At 41.6% G+C, this 23,137-nt stretch overlaps 2 protein-coding genes across 8 annotated transcripts in view; one reads left to right on the forward strand and one right to left on the reverse strand.

Moving 5' to 3' along the window:
* Positions 1 to 7,443, reverse strand: part of NRG2 (neuregulin 2) — a 256,782-nt gene extending 249,339 nt beyond the window's left edge. For all 3 annotated transcript variants that reach the window (XM_043912943.1, XM_043912941.1, XM_043912942.1), the window contains exon 1: positions 7,329 to 7,443. The gene's annotated coding sequence lies outside the window, so the exon portion shown is untranslated. The remainder of the gene's footprint in view (positions 1 to 7,328) is intronic.
* Positions 6,096 to 18,200, forward strand: PURA (purine rich element binding protein A). 5 transcript variants are annotated; one of them, XM_043912949.1, is made up of 2 exons: positions 6,096 to 6,113; positions 12,792 to 18,200. In XM_043912949.1, the coding sequence occupies exon 2, from the start codon at positions 12,936 to 12,938 to the stop codon at positions 13,902 to 13,904; it is 969 nt and encodes a 322-aa protein (XP_043768884.1). In that variant the 5' UTR covers positions 6,096 to 6,113; positions 12,792 to 12,935; the 3' UTR covers positions 13,905 to 18,200. The 5 variants fall into 5 exon arrangements, with proteins under 5 accessions (XP_043768884.1, XP_043768880.1, XP_043768881.1 ...); XM_043912945.1 differs by lacking the exon at positions 6,096 to 6,113 and adding an exon at positions 6,620 to 7,073; XM_043912946.1 differs by lacking the exon at positions 6,096 to 6,113 and adding an exon at positions 6,620 to 6,943.
* Positions 18,201 to 23,137: the final 4,937 nt, after the last annotated feature.

Genomic DNA, 23,137 nt, shown 5'->3' on the forward strand with positions numbered 1-23,137 from the left:
AGAAGGGAGAAACCACGCTCTTAGAAAGGGCTTATGGTCAAAACTTCTCCAAGGAAGAAGGGAGGGTGAAAAGGATAGAAAGAGGGAGAGTTAGTTTAGTGGCAAAGATTGCAAACTATAAAGGAAAATTGTCTATGTTCAGTTCTTAGCTTTGTCACTTAGTGCTGTGCTTAGGTGCTCAGTTGTGTCCGACTCTTTGTGACCCCGTGGACTGCACCCCTAGGCTTCTCTGTCCATAGGGATTCTCCAGGCTAGAAAACTGGAGTGGGTTGCCAGATCCTCCTCCAGGGGATCTTCCCAACCCAGGGATTGAATCCAGGTTTCCTGCATTGCGGGCAGATTCTGTACCATCTGAGCTACCAGGGAAGCGTCACTTAGTAGCTGTGTGATTTTTAGTAGGTTTCTTAATTTCTGTGTAGCTCAATTTTCTCATCTATAAAACGAGAATAACAGAACTTACTCATAAGGTTGTTGTGAGGATTTTATGAGATAATAGAGAGTATTTACACAGTGCTAGGCATATAATAAGAGCATTATATAAACACTGTACTTTTGAATAAAAATGTGTAAAGACTAACATCAATTTGATATTTAATCAGAGAACTAAGAAGAAATGTGATACAGGTCTACAATCTTTTATCCCAAATCCTTGGGGCCAGAAGTGTTTCTGAATTTAAATTTCTTTCATATTTTAGGAATGTAAGGTATTATGCTACCTATGTTTTACTTAACTTAGATTGTCCTGGACAGCATACCTTAATCAAACACATATTTCCATAACGAAATGTACCAGTAGGCACACCAAGTGGAATTAATGAAGACTTTAAACAGTCATGTCAATTCAGATCCATTTTTGCCACAAAATGAATTAAGAAAAAAGTTTTTTGATTTTGGAACTGAAGATAAGGAGGGACTATGAAGCTTTGTCTGAAGAGCCATAAGCCTTTATTGTATTAAATAATGGAATAATAATCATGGGAAATCTAGAGCAATGCCGGGATTAAATGAAAAACTTTTCTGAAAACCTAATGAGTTTCTTTTTTCTCTTTAGAAAAAAAATGTATACCTAATATGAAGTATACCTGGATTATACACGTTACCTGAATTATACTTGAGTGACTGACTTTATGTGGCATAAATAAACACCTAGAACATAACACCTGGAACATCTCCCCAGCTCTTCCCATGACTACTTCAGATCTCTGATCATATGTTACCTTTTCAGAGACTTCTTTGATCACTCCATTTAAAATGTCAAGTGGAAGACATGCACACACACATCATACACAATCACACAGAAAACTCTTTCCTCTTACTTGTATTTTTTTCTTTTTAACACTTATTATTTAGCACCATATGATATATGAGTTTATTACATTATTTGTCTTGCTAGACTGGAAACTCTATGAGAGCAAGGATTTTGTTTTGTTCAAGCACCTAAAACAATGTCTGGCAAATAGGCACTGATACTGTTCAATAAATGACTCAAGAAAATAAGGCTGATTGATAAATAGTGGTGGGTTCCAAGAACCAGTTCTGAAGTAGCAGCTAATATTTATTTTCCAAAAGGAATTTCAAAGGGAAAAAAAAGCCATCTAAACTAAGCATTAGCTGTAATATGCTTATGTAATATGTATATTAATGAGATTCTAAAATAGTAATTAAAACATTTCTTTATTCACATAGTTATCAAGTAAAATTGATTTATCAATATCTAGAAAGTAAAAACTAGTCATTCAACTATATTTACAGTTAGCAATTAATTTTGAGTAAGCAGACAAGAAAGGACAGTGAAAAAGTTGGCTTAAAGCTCAACATTCAGAAAACTAAGATCATGGCATCTGGTCCCATCACTTCATGGCAAATAGATGGGGAGACAGTGGAAACAGTGGCTGACTTTATTTTTCTGGGCTCCAAAATCACTGCAGATGGTGATTGCAGCCATGAAATTAAAAGATCTTACTCCTTGGAAGGAAAGTTATGACCTAGACAGCATATTAAAAAGCAGAGACATTACTTTGCCAACAAAGATCCGTCTACTCAAGGCTATGGTTTTTCCAGTGGTCATGTATGGGTGTGAGAGCTGGACTGTAAAGAAAGCTGAGCACCGAAAAATTGATGCTTTTGAACTGTGGTGTTTAAGAAGACTCCCTTGGACTGCAAGGAGATCCAACCAGTCCACCCTAAAGGAGCTCAGTCCTGGGTGTTCACTGGAAGGACTGATGTTGAAGTTGAAACTCCAATACTTTGGCCACCTGATGTGAAGAGCTGATTCATTGGAAAAGACCCTGATGCTGGGAAAGATTGAGGGCAGGAGAAGGGGACGACAGAGGATGAGATGGTTGGATGGCATCACCGACTCAATGGACATGGGTTTGGGCGGACTCCGGGAGTTGGTGATGGACAGGAAGGCCTGGCGTGCTGCGGTTCATGGGGTCACAAAGAGTCGGACACGACTGAGTGACTGAACTGAACTGAAAGCAGACACGAAGAAAAGTTCTACTTGAAAGACAAAAACTCTATATAACACACAGTATTAAAAGAACTCCCTCTGTATTTTTCCCATGATGTATTTAGATTTTCCCCTTGACATATTTTATTCACCACAGAAATAAACACAACTGATTTTCATCGAATTGCCAAGTGCTACTGGACTGGGTTGTAAAAATGGCCTAAATTGGCCTCAGACGTATGTACATACCTACTCATGAATGTATGTATTCAGCCTTGCTCCATGTAATAAAATGGCAACATGTTGCTAACCTAAAGTAAGCAAGCAAAGGAGTTTTGGGGTCACCATAAAATGTGCAACAAAGTTCAGTGGTACATTCTAGTCCAGTAGATCCACTCTTTAGAAAGGCCCAGCTTTCTTCTCCAACTCCAACTTCATTCATATATTAGAGTTGGGAATTACTTTTTTAAAAATTACTATTTTATTATTTCTGTTTTATTTGTAGCTGCACTGTTTCTTCATTGCACCGCACAGGCTTCTCTTCTAGCTGTGGTATACAGGCTTAGTTGCCCTGTGCTACGTGGGATCATAGTTCCCCAACCAGGAACTGAACCCAGGTCTCCTGCATTGAAGCCATACTCTTTTAACATCTGAGCCACCAGGGAAGCGCTAACAGTATTCTTAAAGGCTTTCAAATTCTGTTACCTCAGATTACACAAGGATTTTTCTATTAGAATTACTTGGAAAAAAAAATAGAAACTGAGATTGTTTATATACATTTCCAACAGGACAAGGGACCTTTGAAATAAGATTAATTAGCACACATATCTGGACCAGGTGTTGTTAACCAATGACTCTATGATGGAAGGAGGTAGGTAAAAAAGTCGAAGTCAGACAATTGATACAAAAAAAGATTAATTACATATAATTTGACAAAGAGGTCAAGCTTAAATAGTTACTGGCCCTTTTGCTCTCAAGTTGCATATTATTTAGTGGGCTACATTTTAGTGATATTGTGGGTAAGAGGATGAGGAGTGATTTTTCCACAGTTCTATACCCTCAACAGAGAGAATCCTGAGAACTGCTTCTGAGAACTGGTTGAATATCATGGGAGCACTTAAGGCATAAAAGGTCCACTTCAATAACTCAGGCACCAACAAAGAAAGCTAGTCTTGTTTACATGAAAATTCAAGATCACTAGCATAGTCTGTTTCAGGGCACATATGAACTATACAAGCCTCATGCTTCTGACCCTTGTCTTCAAGTCCCTAAACTGGAATAAAACCAATAAATGCCTGAGGAACCACTTCACACCCCAAACACGTGCAAACTTTGTTCCACACAACACTTTACTGCCAAAATGGAGTTGGCAGAAGTTTGGAGCTAAGGCCCCCAGGCTGCATGATTTGCTGGCGCAAGAGAGCTTAAAAATCTTAACATAATACTGCTGAGTTTGAGTTCTACCAATTTGCTTGAGACTCCTTCTCCAAGTTTGATTTGAGAAAAATGGAAGCTGCCATCAAGAAAGACTTTATTAACACTTCAACACCTACTCAGAAATGATTTGATTTCCCACTCCTAATGGTCATATCTCTATATTTTTTGGTGGTTGTATTTATAATTGTAAATCTAATGCAGTCAATTTTGTAATGCATGTAAAGTCAATTTTGCTTTGTTGCTTGGATATAGGGGTACAGGAAGAACTATTGTAAATATACAAGATTAACTACAACAAAGTTCTACTTAGGAAACACTTGATCCAAATAACCCCCATAGAGCCCAATTCATTACCCTCAAAAAAATATGGGAGAAATTAAGATACAGAGTATCTGTAAATTACTATTATTTTACACTTGTTTTAGTTTGTCTTTTCACTTTGAGTTTGAGCAATTTTTTTTTTTTTACATGAAAAATATAGGAAGCAAAAAAAGGGGCCAAGATGAGTTATTCTTTTCCACAAGGGTCAACAACAAGGTCCCATTCAGGACCTTCGTAAGTTTGATGCAATGCAATTAGTGAGGAAAATTGCAACTGAATTTAATAATTATAGTGAATACTGGCAACTATACCAGTCACAACTATAAACTTCTAAATACTTGAAAACTATGTAGTATTAAGAAACTATGGTTTGCTTTGGAAGGTTATCTTGTGCTGTTTCAATATGAGATCTTTAAAGATGCTACTTTCTCCTCATATAGCTAAAAACTAAAAATAAATTTATAAGTTAAGAACCCCCCACACACCTTTATAATCTTTTCCTTTAGTAACTCCATATATTTTATTCATTTCTCCGAAAACCTGTTTTTCCTCCTCTGGAGCCTCCTAAGTATTCTAATTCTCAGCTATGATTTCATATTTTCACCAGCTTCTAATCTTCACAATATAGTTGGAAGCACTTATAACAAAACACTCTAGGATATCAAGTTGCAGAAGACTGTAGTTTTGAACATATTTATATAGTAGTGCTGCCACCTAAAGATGAGGTGAATAAAGAAGCAATTCAAAGGAAATGACCCACCATTCTGAAGCCTGTCGCAGAAATTTTCTCATTTCTAACTAGGGATTAATAAACATTTTGCTATTTTGTTACTATGGAAGTTTGTTCCACAATAAATTATTGTTGAGTTGTAATTTTCTATGGCAGAAGTTTTCAAATTCAAACTTTTTAGTGATATGTAATTTGGGGTCTCCAGGAATATATCTCCAAACTTGTTTCTCTCAGACATGAGGTACTGCCTACAATACAATACATAAGTGGGGGGCGGGGGGGCGGGCGGCGGCAATCACAAGATACCCAAAAGTAAACTACTGAGAAATCTCTGGTTTAGTGGATAAAGCAGGTGTTAATAGGCCTATGGTGCTTCCCTTCCTTCATCTGTGACAGACTGCTTGCAACTCTCAACAACTGACATATTTCTGCAGCTCCATTTTCTCATCAATAAAATGGGGTTAATTTCACCTCTCTCCTACTTGCCTCCAAGACTGAGCTAGATAAGTTTCTTGGAAAAGTCCTGAGTTTAGAAGCCTACTCTTAAAAACAAAACATAAAAAATCTATTGCCTAATAAAAAGAGTATCTCAGTGTATTGCAAAGTTACCTCAAAATAAAATATACTCAAATAAGCTAAAACATTGACTAAGTTTTCTTAAATCACAGATTGACTTTTCAGAGAGCTATTTAAATAATAAAGACGTAAGTAAGGCTGTTTTCTGCTTCTTTTGCAGTCAATCATTTTCAACTGATCCGTCTTCTATGTACGCAGTGTTGCAAGAATGAGATGTAACAGCATACAAAGTGAAGGAAAAAGTTAACTTGTACCAAAAGTCTGTCAAAGCTGGTAAGATTTCAAGAAAACTTTTAGAAGGACATTTTGTAGTTTTGCATTTAGCCCTAGCATAGCAATTTATGAAAATTAACTCATCCGTTTTACTCTCTCCCTCTCGGCCGAAGGACGCATAAATATTATTTATCAGGGTTTTGTCCTTAGTCACAGTCCCTCAAAGGGGCCCAGTTTCACCTACACTGCGTGGGAGGCTGGGCAGCAACCCCACGCTTCCTGTCAAAGATTCCTGGGGCTAGAGCCTGAACCTGGTCTAGCCCCTTTCTTCTTTCTGCTAATCCTGCCTTTCCAGCCCCTCTCGGCTGGCGTCTGAAGGCCAAGGTGAGACCCTCCCGGGAGATGAAAGGCCTGTCGCCTCCTAAGAGATGCAGGCGGAACGGTGGAGAGTTGGGGGGGGGGGGGGGTGGCGCGGGTGACAGGGTGGTAGCGACACTGACTACGACGCTGAGGGCCCTAAGTTGGGGCTGACGCAGGCCCTACAGGGTTCCGTCCCCGCCTGAGCCTGGCTTCCGCCCTCAGAGCCCAACAACCGAGAAGTCCTCCCGGGGGCGCTACAGACGGTGGCTGGAGGAAGGGCGGGCAAAAAGGCCGCAGGGAGCCCCCTCCTCAGACGCGCCTTAAGGCCTGGGCCGTGGGCTGTTGACGTGCCAACGGTTGGGAGGGCGCGCGCACGCGCGAGATGGAGGGCGGAGGGAACGCGCTCGGCGGCCGCCGCCGCGGCAACTGAAACGGAGGGACGCGAGGGCGGAGGGCGCGAGCCACGGGAGGAGGGTGGGGGGGGAGATGGTGGGTAGCGGGGAGCGCGCGCTGACGTCGCCCGGAGTCACGCACAGAGCGCCGGGTTACGCGCCGACGTCTGGCTGCCACGACTTGCCGTCTGCGGCGGCGGCGGCGGCGGCAGCGAGCGGATCCCGCAGGGGAAGGAGGAGGAGGAGGGAGAGTCAAGGGGGCTGTGAGTGAGCGGGAGAGGCAGGGTGTGAGCCGGACTTGCCAGCGGGAGGGAGAACGAGCGAGAGCCGAGCCAGCCATCCGAGCCGCCTCCTCCTCCTCCCCTCGGCGTCCCGCCCCCGCCTGCCAGCCCGCCCTTCTCCCTCCTCAGCCGGCAGAGCCCGAGTGAGGCGCAGCTCGGCTCGCGCCGCTGTCCAGGACAGGTGTGCGCGCGCGCGCCCTGCTCCCCTCCCCCTTTCCTCGCGCCTGCCTAGCGCCTGCCTCGCGCGCGCCCTCCCTCCCTCCAGCCCGCGCCCTCCCTCACCTGCGGCAGGACAGCGCCCGCCCGCCCGGGTAAGCCCCTCGCGACCTTCTCTGCTGCCACTGCCACAGTTTGAGGTGCCGCCCACCTTGTTCCCTTGATTGCCCTCTTATACCCCAGGAATAATTACTGTACCGTTGTAGACATCCCCTCACCCTCCCTCCGGGGACCCTGGCAGTGCAGCAAAGCGCCCCCCCTCCCTCCGGAGCGCACGAACGAACGAACGAACTCCCACCTCCAAAAAAAGAAAATCACACGCCCCTTTAAAAAAAAGAAAACAATCCTACCTCCGCAGGCGCTGGAGACCACCAGTGGTACCGTTTGCTTAGAAATTCCTAAGCCTCATTTCCCCTGGCCACCTTAGCCTGGGGCCTGGGACAGTGCGCCAAACCTGGCCGACACTCCCTGCACAGCACCCCTGGCTGGAGGGGAGAGGAAGGAGGGTTCAAGGCTCCACTACCAACCCCTCCTTTCTCTGTTCAATCCCCACCCCACCCCCGCAATGCATACACCCGCCCAGTATGCGTTGCAAAAATAAAGAAGAATACATTGGTGCTGACAGCGCAGATGAAGCCAGGCCCAGGGATGGGTGGCCCGGACAAGGCATTTTTGCTGCCCCACAGAGCTAGGTCAGCTCCATAGTCTCCTCTGCTTTTGTCCGAGGGCAAAAGGGACGGATGTGAAGTTGGAGGGTCTTCCGTTTGAGCGACGGTAGGCCCCGGCAGCGGCTGAGATGTCAATGGGGAAAGGGACCCCCACAAATATATCTGCCTTGAGCCTGAATTCGGATAGAGAAAGGCTAAGAGTCCGGCTGGGAGAACGTTGGTTCGTTGCTGTCTACCCCTGAATAAATGCTACTTTAATTTCCGTTGTCTCTGCGGGACCCTCTTGAGGCTTCTAATTTCGTTCTTGTTTGGGCCCCTTACGTTTCGGTCGGACCAGGCGTTTGGGGACAGCTTTTTGCAGCGGTGTCTGTGCTTGAGTCCCGTGTCCTTGGAAGGGAAGCCCCAGTGCTTTATAATAGGCTGAATTTGGTTTGACATCTTTTGGTAGACTGTCAGAGGAGGAAAAGGAATTTTTTGATTACTTCAAGACCCTCACTGCTCCCCGCCCAAACTGACGTTTTCGAATTGCGGCTTTGGAAATTGGAGTGTTGACTAGAGTGTGGAAAGAGTTGCTGATTTCATTCCTTTGGGTACTAGTAAAATTATTTAAGAATCAGACGAAAGAGAGTTATTGACATTTGCATCGGTTCTGTTTGGATCTTTTGGGTATATAAAATGTCGGGTTCTCTGAATCTTTTATCGAATTTAGAGTGTGTGCTACATTTATTTAATTCTTCTGCAAATGCTTAAAATAACATTTTGTGAAACGTGAGGATTCTATCACATGGATTGTTCTCTTCAGATTTTAAATGTTTAGTTCATATATTTAATCCTAAACATTTAAATAGCATTGGAGAGGCATAGTTTTAAAGATTAAGTAAGCTGTAGAAAGGGGATAGACTTTTTAAAAATGATCGTTGAAATACTGTTAGTCGTTGTTGTTAAAATGTTAAGATTTATTTGATAGTTTCCCTTAATTTTCCCGATAGCTAGCCATGAGAAGAAATGGGTAATTCCTCCACTTTTGAACAGTTGCAGTACAACATTCCAGTTTAGTTTTAATGATTTGAGTATTGAAGATAATTGTTGTCTGGTTTAAAACAGGCATTTAACCTAAGTAGCACTTGAGAACACAAATACTAATGGTTTTGCTGCTTTTTTATTTGGGAAATATGTGATTCTGTGAAATATTAATGAGTGTATTGTTTCTGTTGGAAACTCCATAATCAAGAGTTTATTACCCAGAGGTAGATTCCCTCTCTCCAAGTTTATTTTGTAAATGTGTGTTAACTTTTACTTTTAGAATTAGATTATTTCAGACTCATCCGTAGTTCAGTCTGAGGAAAATGAGGGGTTTTTTTTTTCCTTCTTGTTCAGCCTAGTATCTATTTCTCTAGCAAACAATTTTTTGTTGTTAAGAGTTTGTTAAAGATGTAGAAATAGAGTAATTAAAGATAAAGCAATCTCAATTCTCTTCAAAATGTGTGTGTATTGTTAATAAGAGAGCACACTAAATCTAGAGATGTTTATCAGGTTTTAAAAATGTAAGCAAACTTTGAGGAGAAAGGGAATTTTTTTATGGTTTTTTCATTAACACAGATACTTTGTGCATATTAATGTATTTCGTTTTCCCTGTGTCTTTCTTACATTGTATTGAAACTATAATTTTAATTCTGCAACTATTTGTTTTAAAATAACAATGCAAACATCTAGACACTAGAATTGGCTTTTCATTTACCAAGTTAGCATGTTGTCTTGGTAATTAACAAATGGCTAGATGTGTTTTTAAATCCACAAGTTTGCTCATGGATTTTCTGTGTTAGTATGCAAATCTAACTTTGAAATTCTGTTTAAGGTTCTAACCTCTTTGTTTTAAGACTTTTCTCTCAGACAACCTTTTAAGGGTACTGTATTCTATAGCCTAAGGAAAGCCGCCTTTCCCCACCTCTCCCATTCTGACCAAAAGTCCACACTCACAGGCTTATCCTGAAATAAACTCTCTTGTTTGAGTAGTGAAAATGTGTTAAATATCCTATTTATCATTGTATTATTTTGGGAAAGGCATTATTAACCTTGGTTGCTTTTAGATACATTTACAAACTAGGCAAGAAGCTAATATATAATGGAAAAATTTTATACATATATAATAAAAAGCATGAAATAAATACATATTTATATGGAGAGTTCCAGGTCTCAGTTGTTAGCTGATTTGAGCTTAAAATTCCCAGTTTATGCGTGCAAATGATATTTAACTTGTGTTTTGTCTAAAAACTTTATCAGTTGCCTCTGTACTAGGAAACTAAGACATCAGTTCCTGGTGAGCATCATTTTTTTTTTTTTTTTCCAGAAAATAAGGGCATTCCCAAATTCAAACCACTTCAGAACCCTGGACGTAAACATTTGGGACAGGGAAAGAAATTTAGACCCCAGAATTGGTTCAAGAAGGCGGGCAGTTTCAAGCTCTACTTTTTGGTTCTGGGGGAAGCGATTTTTTAGTATGGAAGAGTGACAAGCACTGGCAGCCGCGTGCTCTCTCCTCGCAGCCCCACTGGCCTTTGCTGCTTTGAGCTCTCCAGAGGGGACAAGCGCTCGGTTCAGTGCGAGGTAAAATCACGAGAAAGAATAGCGGCTCTTCTAGATCGGTCTTAACCAGGTCGTAGTAGTCTCAACTTACAGGTGGGAGCGTAATGCCCCGCCCAGCTCTGTGCGGAGACCATGCCACGCTGCCTTTGCGACCCTGTTTGGGACGGGGTCTATCCAGGGTCCTGATCGCTACCATGCAAACCTAGAGGAGCCGCCGCTTCTTCACACGTGCATTTTTGTGTGGTGGGCAGTGCACCAGTTGTTCCTATATCTCCTCCCGACAGACTTGGGGACAGGGGCGGGAGCGCAGAAAAATCAGCAATGAAAGGGGACTACTCAGTGCTACAGGATGCCCCTAAACTAGGGGGAAGTTCTTTATGGGGCCCAAAACCTGTGATTTCGTCTCTCACAGTGGGCCTCCTGTTCAGAGAGCCATTTCAGGGACAACTGGACAGGTGGGTAGTTCTGAGACTGGTTCACAGGACTATCCCAGTTTTCTTTTCCGAAGTCCGAGTGCTCTGCCTATTTCTTCCTCTTTAGCGGGAAGTAGTGAACGTCAGCCCAGAGCTGAAGTAGCTACTGCTGGGTTGAATGGGGCCCTTGGAAGAGAAAAAGGAAGCTGGGAATACTTAGCAGGCAGGTTTGCCCAGGAGATGAAGGGATGTATCAGGGAGCTTTAACGTCTCAGGCGTTGACAAGACTTATACCCTGGGCTGGTCTGGGTTTGTTTATCATTAGTCCCCTCTTTACCCCTCTCTTTTCCAGGAAGCTTGGGCAGCCAGGTACTCAGATGTCTTGGGGGTTAAGAGTGAGGGAGGCAAGTCTCCTTACTTTTGGGGGCAGGGGATGGGCGATGTTCAATGGGAATGGAGCCTACAGATGAGATGGTCGTACTCTTCTCAGGATGGAGGCAGCAATCCATGCTTGAGAAAACCAGGAATAGGGCTGTGGGGTCTGTAAGCCCCCTGCAGAAGGTGATGGGGGCATCTGGGAGCACAGGTAGGAGATGCCCTGGAGATAGGCCCTGGCTTTCCCACAGCTGCTAGGACTGCAGACTGCAGTGAGGGAGTATAAGCATTAGCTGTCTATCTGGGAGAAGGAAAATAGGCCCTAGATTATGCCTCAGATCTAGGAAGAGAGAAATCTATTTCTGAGCCCCTTCCTGAGACCAGAGAAGACCCCTTTTTGCTGTCACTGGTTTAGCTGTCATTGGTAATGGTAATGGTAACCTAGCTGTCTTCCTAAAAACCAGCGATCATTTAGTGTTTTACTTTTTGAGAGATGGGGGATCTCCTTGACACTTAGGAGTTTCTGGGAGGATGAGTAAAAGGGGCGAGCGAACCTGCGTTAATGAATCCCTTAAGGAACTGCGTTTCCCAGGAAATTCCTGACATTTTTAGCTCGTGAATTTCCTAAAGCCTGCTTGGTTTTCTTCATTCTGGGTCCTTCCAGAGAGGAAGAGTGGGGCTAGGGGCTGAAGGCTCGGCTGGGCCTGGTTTATCCGCAGAGCTGGCCGGCAACCCTGGCTGGGCTCAGCCCTGAACTGGGTGCCCCCCTTCCCCAAATCTCGGGAGGAGGAGGGGGAGGCAGGCAGGCAGTCTTGGTCCCAAAGGGGGCTCTTTGAAGGTTTTGGGGTGAGTGCGGGGTTTCTTTCTGATTGTTGGTTGGGGAGAAGGGCAGAGCCAACGGAAAAAGGCACTGCGGGCACCCCGGCCCTGGTGCGGCTGCCGTCCTCTGCTCGGCTCCCCCCTACCGGTGAGTGCGCCCGCCCGCCCGCCCGACTGTGCGGGGCTGCGGTTGGGGGGAGGGGGGAGCGGGATCATCTGAGGCCAGAGCCGCTGTCGTGCGCGGGGAGGGGGAGCGGCGGGAGCGAGGGGAGGGAGAGGGGAGGGACGGGCTAGGTGTCTGGTGCTCCACGCCACTGCTGCCGGCGCCCCGTCCTCATCCCTGGCAGCCCCTTTTGCAGCTAAGGGTTACAAGCCGCACCACCTCTTCTCTTCCTCGGCCGCCCCTGCGGCCAGGGCTCTGCGGTAGGAGACGGCCCAGCCAAACGACGGGTGGGCCTGTCTGGGTTTGGATCTGGTTCTGGATGGGGCCCGCAGAGGAGGGGGTTGCCGTGACTCGGTGTCCCCTCTGCAGCAGTTCGACTGCGTTACGCAGGCCCCTCCTCCTACATCCTCTTTGGGGTCACTGGAAAACAGAGCTCAGGCCCGCTCCCTGTGCTTAGTATGGCAGTCCCCTTCCTACCCCTAGTCCCCCAACTCCCGGGGCCGAGGCTGCCCAGGGTCTGGCCAACAGCGACAGCTACAGTGGTGGCGGCCGTGGCGGCAGCAGCTGCGACGCGGCGCGTCCTGATCCCCCCCACCCCCCAGCCAGGGGTGTAGGGTGAGGGCCGGTGGGTGGGCGCCGCCTGGCGGGCGGGCGGATGGGGGACTGGCAGCAGGGAGGGGGCACGGGTCACGTGCCGGCGGGCGGGTGGGCGCGTACAGTAGGGCGCCCTGCTACTGTACTGGGGAGTCAGTGCCCTGTTACCGGGTCTCGTCTGTCTCGTCTCTCCCGCAGATCTCGCGAGAGTGGCTGACTGGCTGTGGGGGTTGCGGCGGCAGCAGGCGGAGCCGGGGAGGGAAAGCAGCGGCGGCTGAGGCGACTGAGGCGGCGGCGGGCGGAGCGGCAGGCGGCGGCGGCGCGGCGGCGGAGCGCAGCATCATGGCGGACCGAGACAGCGGCAGCGAGCAGGGTGGTGCGGCGCTGGGCTCGGGCGGCTCCCTGGGGCACCCAGGCTCGGGCTCCGGCGGGGGCGGTGGTGGCGGCGGGGGCGGCGGCGGCGGCAGTGGCGGCGGCGGCGGCGGCGGGGCCCCGGGGGGGCTGCAGCACGAGACGCAGGAGCTGGCCTCCAAGCGGGTGGACATCCAGAATAAGCGCTTCTACCTGGACGTAAAGCAGAACGCCAAGGGCCGCTTTCTAAAGATCGCTGAGGTGGGCGCGGGCGGCAACAAGAGCCGCCTTACTCTCTCCATGTCAGTGGCCGTGGAGTTCCGCGACTACCTGGGCGACTTCATCGAGCACTACGCGCAGCTGGGCCCCAGCCAGCCGCCCGACCTGGCCCAGGCGCAGGACGAGCCGCGCCGGGCGCTCAAGAGCGAGTTCCTGGTGCGCGAGAACCGCAAGTACTACATGGATCTCAAGGAGAACCAGCGCGGCCGCTTCCTGCGCATCCGCCAGACGGTCAACCGGGGGCCCGGCCTGGGCTCCACGCAGGGCCAGACCATTGCACTGCCCGCACAGGGGCTCATCGAGTTCCGCGACGCTCTGGCCAAGCTCATCGACGACTACGGAGTGGAGGAGGAGCCGGCTGAGCTGCCTGAGGGCACCTCCTTGACTGTGGACAACAAGCGCTTCTTCTTCGATGTGGGCTCCAACAAGTACGGCGTGTTTATGCGAGTGAGCGAGGTGAAGCCCACCTACCGCAACTCCATCACCGTGCCCTACAAGGTGTGGGCCAAGTTTGGACACACCTTCTGCAAGTACTCGGAGGAGATGAAGAAGATTCAAGAGAAGCAGAGGGAGAAGCGAGCTGCCTGTGAGCAGCTTCACCAGCAGCAGCAGCAGCAGCAGGAGGAGACAGCCGCTGCCACCTTGCTGCTGCAGGGTGAGGAAGAAGGGGAAGAAGATTGATCAAACTGAATGGAAAAAACCCACACACACATGCATACACACACACACACACACAGCCACACACAGAGAAACTATACTGTAAAGAAAGAGAGAAAATAAAAAGTAAAAAAGTTAAAAAAAAAAAAAAAAACCTGTTAACTCCAAGGGAGCACCACCCACAGAACCTCCACCAACTGACAGTTTCTCTTCTTGACTTGCCACCCATCGCTGGATGTTGTCCACTTTATCCACCATATAAAACAGTAAGCAGCTGCTAAAAACAAAAAACAAAAAAAAAATACAAAAAGTAATAACATTATATGAACTGTGTTTCCTACTTGATTAAAAAATATAAAGAACTGAGTGTTTATTTCCCTAATTAACCAAGAACTTTTGTACACGTTTAAGCTATTATTATTAAAAGTGTTTGCAAAATGGTCAAGATTATAATATTGCTGAATTATATAAAAGTCCTTTTCATGTTGAGCTAACATTTGACTTTAGCACAAAAAAGAGATATTTTAGAACACGTAAAATAATATTTTTAGTTTTTCTCATTTTGTTACCAAATTTCAAACCTTACATGGAGGTTATTATAGTATATTTGACACCCTATATACCTGTGATTAGAGATGTGTATATATATGAGGGCTAGGCATGCTGTGTGTCTGAGCTTTGTCTAAATGTTATGCAGAAGTTTGTAGAGTTAAAGGTACGTAGGTTTAATTCATGCAAGGTAAACAATAAGTGCTCTCTTTTATACAATATGCATTGCATCTGGACCTTAAACATATAAAAATGGTCAGTGAAACTTCTGTGAACATGAAGAAATTATTAAAAAAGGCATTTAAATGAAATTTGCTAAGTTGTGATTTTTACGGTTGGAACCAAAGTTATTCAAATAGTAAAAGAAAAAAGAGAAAGAAAGAAAAGGAAATCTCCCATAATATTTTTCTGCATCTGTTTGCTTTGAGTAGGCATTTTGTCATTATTGTGTATATGAGATGTACTTGTATCGTTCATAATATATTTTTTTTATTATGTGTAGAAAGATTTTAAAAACTTAACTAACGTGCAGCAATTTCCAGTGAACCTGTACTTGGACATCAGGTAGTGAGTCTATTTGTGGTCACTAGCACTGTCTCCTAAACTTGTAAGAGGTCTGAAGCTATCCTTTGATTTTTGCCAGTGCTATTAACTTATGTAGACCTGTTAACAAGCAGAGCAACACAATTATAGTTATCCTACTGAGCCATGGATTCTGAGCTTCATTTTAAAAGTGAAAGCCAAGTTGGTGTATGTAAAGGATTTCCATGTAGCTGTGGTGCTAGTTATTACTGGCTACATTATATGCTAAGTGTATTTGTGTTCCCCAAGTGTACAAGCCTTCTATCAAAAGTATGTTCTATAACTCATATATTCAAGGTGTAGGGTATGAAAATGCAAAGCTTAGGAGAGCACTTTACCAAGCTGGTGTCCTCCAAACTGAAATTGTTTGTAACGATAGTCTTTTACAGGTTTTCATTTAAAGATGTTTGTGTGCTTTTAATTGACAACTAACTTCTTGCTGCTGTATAGTAAAATATTAATATATTTTTATCATTAAACTGCTGCATGACTATCATCTTTGAGTGAAGAGAAAATGTTATAAAAAAAAAGATGCCTTAAACAGTACATTTTGGTTTGGAATTCTGTAGAAAGTATTTTGGTTTTTTAAAAAAAAAAAGGGGTCTTGTCTGACATAGAGGGTTCTGGGGATAGAATTGTTATCTTGGCAAATCCAGCCATGTAGATCTAACTGCTGTATGTAGAAGACACCACCTGTAGGAGCTGGAAGGTATCAGTGCTTCTCACATTGTAAAGCATTGGCCTAGGAAGGTGAAACAGTTGTCTTTTTGAAGGATTTTTCTTTCTGCTGGTTCTTTGGGTTTTGATTTGGTATTTTTAAGCTCCCTGGTTGAGTGTGTTGTCTTTGTTTTTGAGATCTACTGTATGTGTTGAATAACAAGCTATTTCCATTGTACTGTGCATTTTCCCATTAAATTGTTTGCTTTTAATATTCATACAATGTTTAATATGAGGTGACCGTACAATAGTTAGGAGTTTCTTTACTTACAAAATCACTGGAAATGATTAAATTGCTTTTCCCCTTCCCCCAAGGTGCATTTTTCTTATTTCCACATAGTAAAGTTGAGCTTTTACAGTGCATAATGTGACATTTGGAATGCTTATCAACTGCATGTAAACATTAATAACCTGCACTTTTTTGTCTTAAGGTTTGTTGAGCTGTTTTGTTCACTGTACTTTAACTGTGATATGGAAAAGACTGCATTCTCTGTGCTGTTATTAGTTAGGAAAGAGAATTGCTTTGATTTTGTCTCTTGTTTACTATAGCTTCTTAAAGTTAAGCCTTGTACTACAGGTTGTTGGAGTACTCCTAGATCAGTGTTTCATAGTAGCCAGCAATAAGTAGTGCAAGTCAACAAAAACACAGCAAACTTAGGCAAAGTGTCCTTTCTTTGAGATGCGAGTTCTTTCATGAGGTTTTCTTTAGGGTCCGAGTTACCTAAAGTGAAGCCTTTCATAGCTATAGACTTCAGATTCTGCTTGGAATCCTACCGGATCAAGAAGCACATGTATTGTGCAATTATCTTTACACTATAACAGTTAAACACAATCTTACTAAGATTTTGAAACCAGTGTCTGATTTATGGTCAGTGGATTTTAAAAGAAATCCACATTCAGATCTTTTAAGACTTAAAACGTGATCATAGAAAAGACTAATGACTGTAAAGATGCTCTTTTTTTTGCATCTCACTTTACCTCCCCAAGTACCCCCAACCTTCCCTTTTCCCTTCTCCTGTTTCATCCTTTTTCCACCCTTCCCCCCAGGTGCTCGGTACTTTACCAAGGTTCTATAACTCAGTGTTTTATGTTGGAGTTTTTCCTTGTTTTTATTTTACTAGTTGGTAAACCCTGTTTGTGCTGAAACAAAAAAGGAAATGGTATATTTGACCATATGTGTTATTCATAGAAGACAGTATGATCAAATGTGCCAAAAACATGTAAACAAAAGTTAATTCATGACAAGTATGCCTTATTTTTAATGATCTGCTTTGTCTTACAATTAAGGTCCAAGAGCTTGGTTAAACTATACTATTTGCCTAAGTATAAAAGAACACTTGAAATGCATTACATTCTTTAAAATGAGAGACATTGTCAAGTAATTTAATCCAGAGATCAGCCACCAGATTTTAAATGCCCATATAAGTGTGTGTGTTTGGTATTGTTCGTTTTTTTGGTTTTTTTTTTTAAGTCACCAAATCTTTTTTTAAGCTACTTTTTATTTGTGCCTCCTATTTATCATGCTGATGTTGGAAGCAGCAGTCATCCAGCCACAGAGGGAGCTAAAGTTAACTAACCAGAACTGTAGAAATCATTATACATGCCTTTGACAACAAAGGAAGTTCATAAGAAAAGCCATGTTGGCTTTTCCTCCACTAGATACAGATTGGAGGTAGATGAATATTTGCCAAATGGAAAAAAAGACAATGTGAGTCAGAAAGACAGACTTTTCCAGCTTCTCAAAAGCCATGGAGAGTAGAAACCAAAACCAACAGGGAAATAAAAAACCTTGCAAGTCTCACTTTCTAGTTGTCCCATGCAGGGGTTGAAATTTGACTCAAAGTGAAAAATATATCAATGTATTTTATAGGTCTTCACATCTAGAGATGGATAACTATCCCAATTTGGTTTTTCAGGTGATGGAGAAAGCTGCTAGTAATTTTAACCCCTGCCTAAAGAAGACAGATAATTTCATTTGGGAGCAAGTACTTGTTGCCTTGAAAAATAGCACTGTAATAGCCTATGATAATTAGTTATAGAATAACCTTTTTCCCTTTTAAACTATGCAAATTATTAAATAAGTGTAAATTAGGACTCAATTAAAGATAGTTGATTATATTGCAATCAGATGGCATTCACAAACTTAACTGGAGCATATACAAATAAAATCTATTAGTCTAAGAGTTTTGTATGCTAACAGAAAAAATATAATTTAGCTACCTATTCTAAAAATGGTGAATATTATTAATATTGTACAATAGGACTGGGAAGACTGCCTCCTTTTTTGAAGAGAGAGATTAAGGATTTTTATAATTGTTTTTCATCAAATTTTAATATTTTTGTCAAATTTTTAGGTATTTAATTTGTAAAACAGTTTGCTTTGTACTGGCATACAGAAAATAGGGTATTGATTTTAAACTTTTTGAAGCCAAGTGATCAAGTACATTTGTAATAAAAGTCAATGGATCTATATCAGTTGTACTCACTGTTTTCATTTCTTATACTTATAGGAATGCTGTACATTTTCTGCAGGAAACAACTAAATTTGGGTGGAAGGGAGGGGAAAAGATAAGTCCATTGATAATGAGAATATGGGTGGGTACCATGACCCAACTACTTTATATAATCTTTAAGTCAGTTAAGATTTGGTATATTAAAAAAGGTGTATAGGTCACTTTTTTCCTACCTTTTTTCCTATGAAACTTGATGTTTGTGGGGGTTGTCTCATTCAGTTTTTTCTGTGCTTTTAACACTTTTTATTTAGCAATGTTGAAACTTTCTAAACTAACACTTTTTTCTTTTATGATATTTTGGGTTTTCTGCCAGCCATGATTGACCCCACCATGGGCATGATTATTTTTATCTCGCACACATGGTGGAGGAAATGTCAGCCCACTCCAGTATTCTTGCCTGGAGAATCCCATGGACAGAGGAGCCTGGCAGGCTGCAGTCCATGGGGTTGCAAGAGTCGGATATGACTTACCAACTAAACCACCACCACACATGGTTCACCCTGTCTTCAGTATTCCCACTCATTTTTCATGTTAACACATACACACATTTCCACATGATTTCAGAGTGGAGATTTCTGAAATTGTTCTGGTGGCTTTCGTAGCTCCTTGATTTGTCTTATTTTACATGTCAACGTACTTTTAAGATTTTTTTCCCCCATAAAAAGTGAGATACCAAATCTGATGACTTTTTTCATTTTCAGTATCAGAATGAGATCCTGCTTTCTATATAAAAGGATGCTAAGAGAATCTTTAGCCACTTAAGTTTGAAAAAGGTTGGTGATAACTGAGTATAACATTTATAGTTGATGATCCCTAAAATTGGATATCAACGATTTGTAAATATATATTTATATATGCACGCTTCCCCATGAAAGTGAAATGAATAGGAAAGAGAATTTATTAGAATTGCTTAAGTGAATAAATTCACTAAAGTAATTTGTGCAAAGTTGTTTGTTAAAGTTTATCTACTTTTAAATCTCATAATATTTATTTTCATTGAAAGTTAACCAAATTTAGACTATTCATAATGAAATTATGTGACACTTAAGTGATCACTGCTATTAAAATCACTATTTTTACCCAGCAACATTAATATAAAGAATTTGCAATAATTTTTAAGAAAAGCTGATTTTAATGTTTGAAGAGTTATTTGCTCCTAAAATAAAACCCAAATTTAAGGCCTAGGCCCTTTGATAGGCCCTTTTAGAGTAGAAATTTCATTACTATGGTGATCATCTAAATTAGCATTAGCATGAGTCAGGCAGAATTTCATAATGCAAGAACCAGGTAAAAAGTGAAATATATGATTGGTTTCAAGCCAACAATTTGTTACCTTTCAGTTGCTAAACTGACTGCCAAGTTTTGATGTTGGATGGTCCTAGGCCATTTATGTCTTTAGGAAGGTTGAATATGGCAAAGGTTACTTGTTAGAAATATTTTTCTTAAAAAGAATTTCACAGCTACTCATTTTTATTTTGTCCCCATATTGTGTTTGGTATTTATTTTCTTTTTTCCTGATGTGCTTTACTTTTGTGGAAAATTGTCTTGTTTGATAGGTAGAAACATGGTGGTGATCCTCTGTGTAAAACAAAGTTATTTCTTATGGACCAGAAATATTTTACTCATTTTGGAATTGCAAGATTTTTGCATTTTCATGAATATATACTTTGTTTTGGTGGTTATTAGTAATTTGCTTATAAATTTTTATAACACTTCCTAGAAAAAACTTAAGCTAAAGAGTTTAATTTTCTTGATTTAGGGTGCACTTTAATAATTTAAGAAGCCTCCAAGTTCAAGGACCAAACCTTTATATTCTAGAATTGTGGGAAACCTGGAAATACTCTTGTTAGCATGTGTTTTGCTCTAAACTGGATTAACACAGAAAAATCCTAAGAGGACTTATGTTCTTACTACGAAGTAGCAGTCAAACTTACGGGACAGGTGACTTAGGTATTCACATTGACCAGCTCAGTGATGGCCATCTGCTGATGAGCTAATAGTCGTGCTGGGGAATGAGTCAAACTCCCGTTGAGCTGGAGTGGATTGGCAGTTCCAGTGCAGGTAGTTGTTGGTGACATTTGACCTACCTCCCTACCCTATACACTGGAATTTTCTTTTTCCCATCCTCCTTTTTCCTTGTTTTGCTCTCTTTTATACTTCTTGCCATAGGCCTGCCAGTGGCACTCCAGTTTACCTCCTTAAGAAGGAAGTAAAGAAATTGCTGACTCCTGCCTTAGAAAAGAACATAGCTAACTGATCCCAGAAAGATTTCTGTATTATGAGGTAATTGCGCAGTTTCTTCTGACGGCTGTCTTCCCTGTAGTCTTAAGTTGGCAGTTTGAAGAGCATTGACATTGTTAAGATATGTATGAATTGAAGAAAGTAAGAAGTATGTGTATTTTAGGTAAGTTCTTGGAGCTGAGACTTACTGGTTTGGAAATTTGAGAGCAGAAAGGGGGAGAGCTGTTTAAATGTGTTTATGAATAGAAGTGTGAGAGGTATACAAGGGAATGGTTTGGAGGTAAAGTGGGAGAAATTTTTACTGGAGGTAGGAAAAGACACAGAGTTTAAATGAGAGTTGTTTGCTAAGGACAATGAAGCTGATGGTCACTAAGGAAGTTTTCAGAGAAAATGGGTCCCTTGTTGGTTATGAGAGAGCTATTGGTCTACGTTATGATGATGATGATGATGCAGTATATAAATCTGTTTTCAGGTATAGGATGTTTGCTTTTCTGGACAAATATAAATAGCACAATTGTGGAATGGCAACTTTTCTGGTTAAGGCAGATGGTGCTAGAGACTTATTTAGAGGGGAAGAAATTTTAAAAGTTTCAAACTTTTTCATGTTTATTTTTAAACTATCAGAAATATTTATCATACAGACTATTCTCCTGGGCTCATGTTACAATGTAGTTTACATTTGCTTTTCAAAATGTTCTTTAGATCAAATTATTCAGTTTTGCAGTCCACAAAGATCCATATTATGCCTTGCTTTATAGAACCTTGAGCCTTTGTTCCACATGAATTTCTAGAAGTACAATAAACCAGGTTAAAAACACTGAATTGAAATCTTAGGTGTCTTTTCTATTTGTTTTCTGTTTGCAGTCCTAGCAACTATTTAACATTGTGGCCCTTACGAGACCCTCAAGAATATATATTTCTGAAATTAGGCAACATACCCGCCCTCAAACTCAAGTTTCTGTTTATTTTTCCACTTTCTATGTTACTTTAAAATTGTAGAATTCCCAAGAGTTCATTGGTGGCAAATATTAATAATATAATCTGGTATATCTTGGAAGTTCTTATGTCCTTTGTAGGGTGAAACTGATTGTGTTCAGATTTCTGTTCTCAGTATCCCAGTAACATTTTGATAAGATGAAAAGTTGCTATAATACTTGTTTTTAAAGTTACACAATTCAAGTATATTTGAATTAATTGTTTTCTAGTTTGGTATGGACTTATTCTCAGTGATTTTGACAGATTAATGTTTCATTTTACCCAAATCTGTATATTTTAGTGATAAGACCTCTTAAAGATAACTTTTAAAAAAGAGGTTCTGATTTTGTATTTGGAATTAATTTTTTTTACAAATGTCAAATACATTAATAATAACAATTATTTTTATTTTAACTTATTTTGTAGAGTTGGCAGTTGGTATGATTTTCATCCAGTAGTATTGTATGTCAGATTTTAAATTATGATGGTTACATACTATAACTTAAGTCAGTATAGAGCCTTCTTAAATAACCCCTCCCTTAGGAATTGTTTAAAAAGAAGTGAATTCCCAAACCTGTGTCAAGAACCAGTGATTTAAATGACTGTGAGACAAGTCTTTGAAAGGCTTCCTTGAGTCTAGTCAATGGAGATAAATGATAGCCCATTTCCATGCTGCATACAGTTGTTAGGGTTTATAAAGTTGTCAATACGTAAAAGTGCAAAAGCAGGAAAGACTGTAAAGTTGCCTATAAAATTTCTAGTTTTCATTATTTGCACTATTTATCTTTGCACTTGATTTTTTGAAAGTTAAGACTAGTCACTTTCACTTTTGTTTCTAGTCTTTTCTAATTTCTTACGTTTTCAATATCCCACCCAAAGCAAAACTTATATGCAATTAAATATTCTTTATAAGTCCAAGAAAATATTTCGTAGTGTTAGCTATGTAGAACAAAAATTTGTTTTGATAAAATTTTTAATATGGGCCTTTATTTGCCAATAAAATCCTTTGTAAATGTGAGTTTTATTAAACTATTTGAATAGACAAAGTGAAAGTTAGGGTAGAAAAAATATATATACATACATATATATCTATGGAGTGATGTCTTTGAGATCCAATTTCCAGCCTGAAACGGCCTGGTTTTGGAGTTTATTTGTTCTCAGTGAAGTGAATGAGATTTGAGTCTAGCTGGGCATTGGTTTAAAAAGCTGAAAGTGAAGTGGGTGGCAAGTGGCAGCTCCCTCTTTCATGTAGTTTTCCATAACACTCATGGAGTTTCCTTATGGTCTATGTGATATAACTGGTGTTGAAATAACTATATTAGATGAATATTCCTTTTTGGAATTCAAGGTTGACTCACTTTTTGAGGAGGGGGGTGGCAAGGGATAAGAGACTTTATTTTAACTGGAGGCATCCTTATAACCTCAAGATGTACTCTAGAAAGAGTAGGAGAACAAAAAGCGTACCTGTGAACATATTTTTTGTCTTAGTGAGATTGCGTGACAGTGTTTGGAATTGCAAAAAAAAAAAAAAAAATGACAGTTTTGTCAATAGAACAGAAATGTGTTTTGACTGAAATTATTTTTTGTAAATTATTATTTCATTTTATATTCCCTCTCCGATAGCCTTTTAGGAGCTTCATACTTAAAACCAACAAGCTAGAGGCCTCTCTTCAGAGCTGG

This window comes from Cervus elaphus, chromosome 9 (assembly GCF_910594005.1).
Source record: "Cervus elaphus chromosome 9, mCerEla1.1, whole genome shotgun sequence".
Taxonomy (NCBI): Eukaryota; Metazoa; Chordata; class Mammalia; order Artiodactyla; family Cervidae; genus Cervus; species Cervus elaphus.

Coding starts and splice junctions, on each gene's coding strand:
- PURA (XM_043912949.1), top strand. CDS start 12,936: ATGGCGGACCGAGACAGCGGCAGCGAGCAGGGTGGTGCGGCGCTGGGC.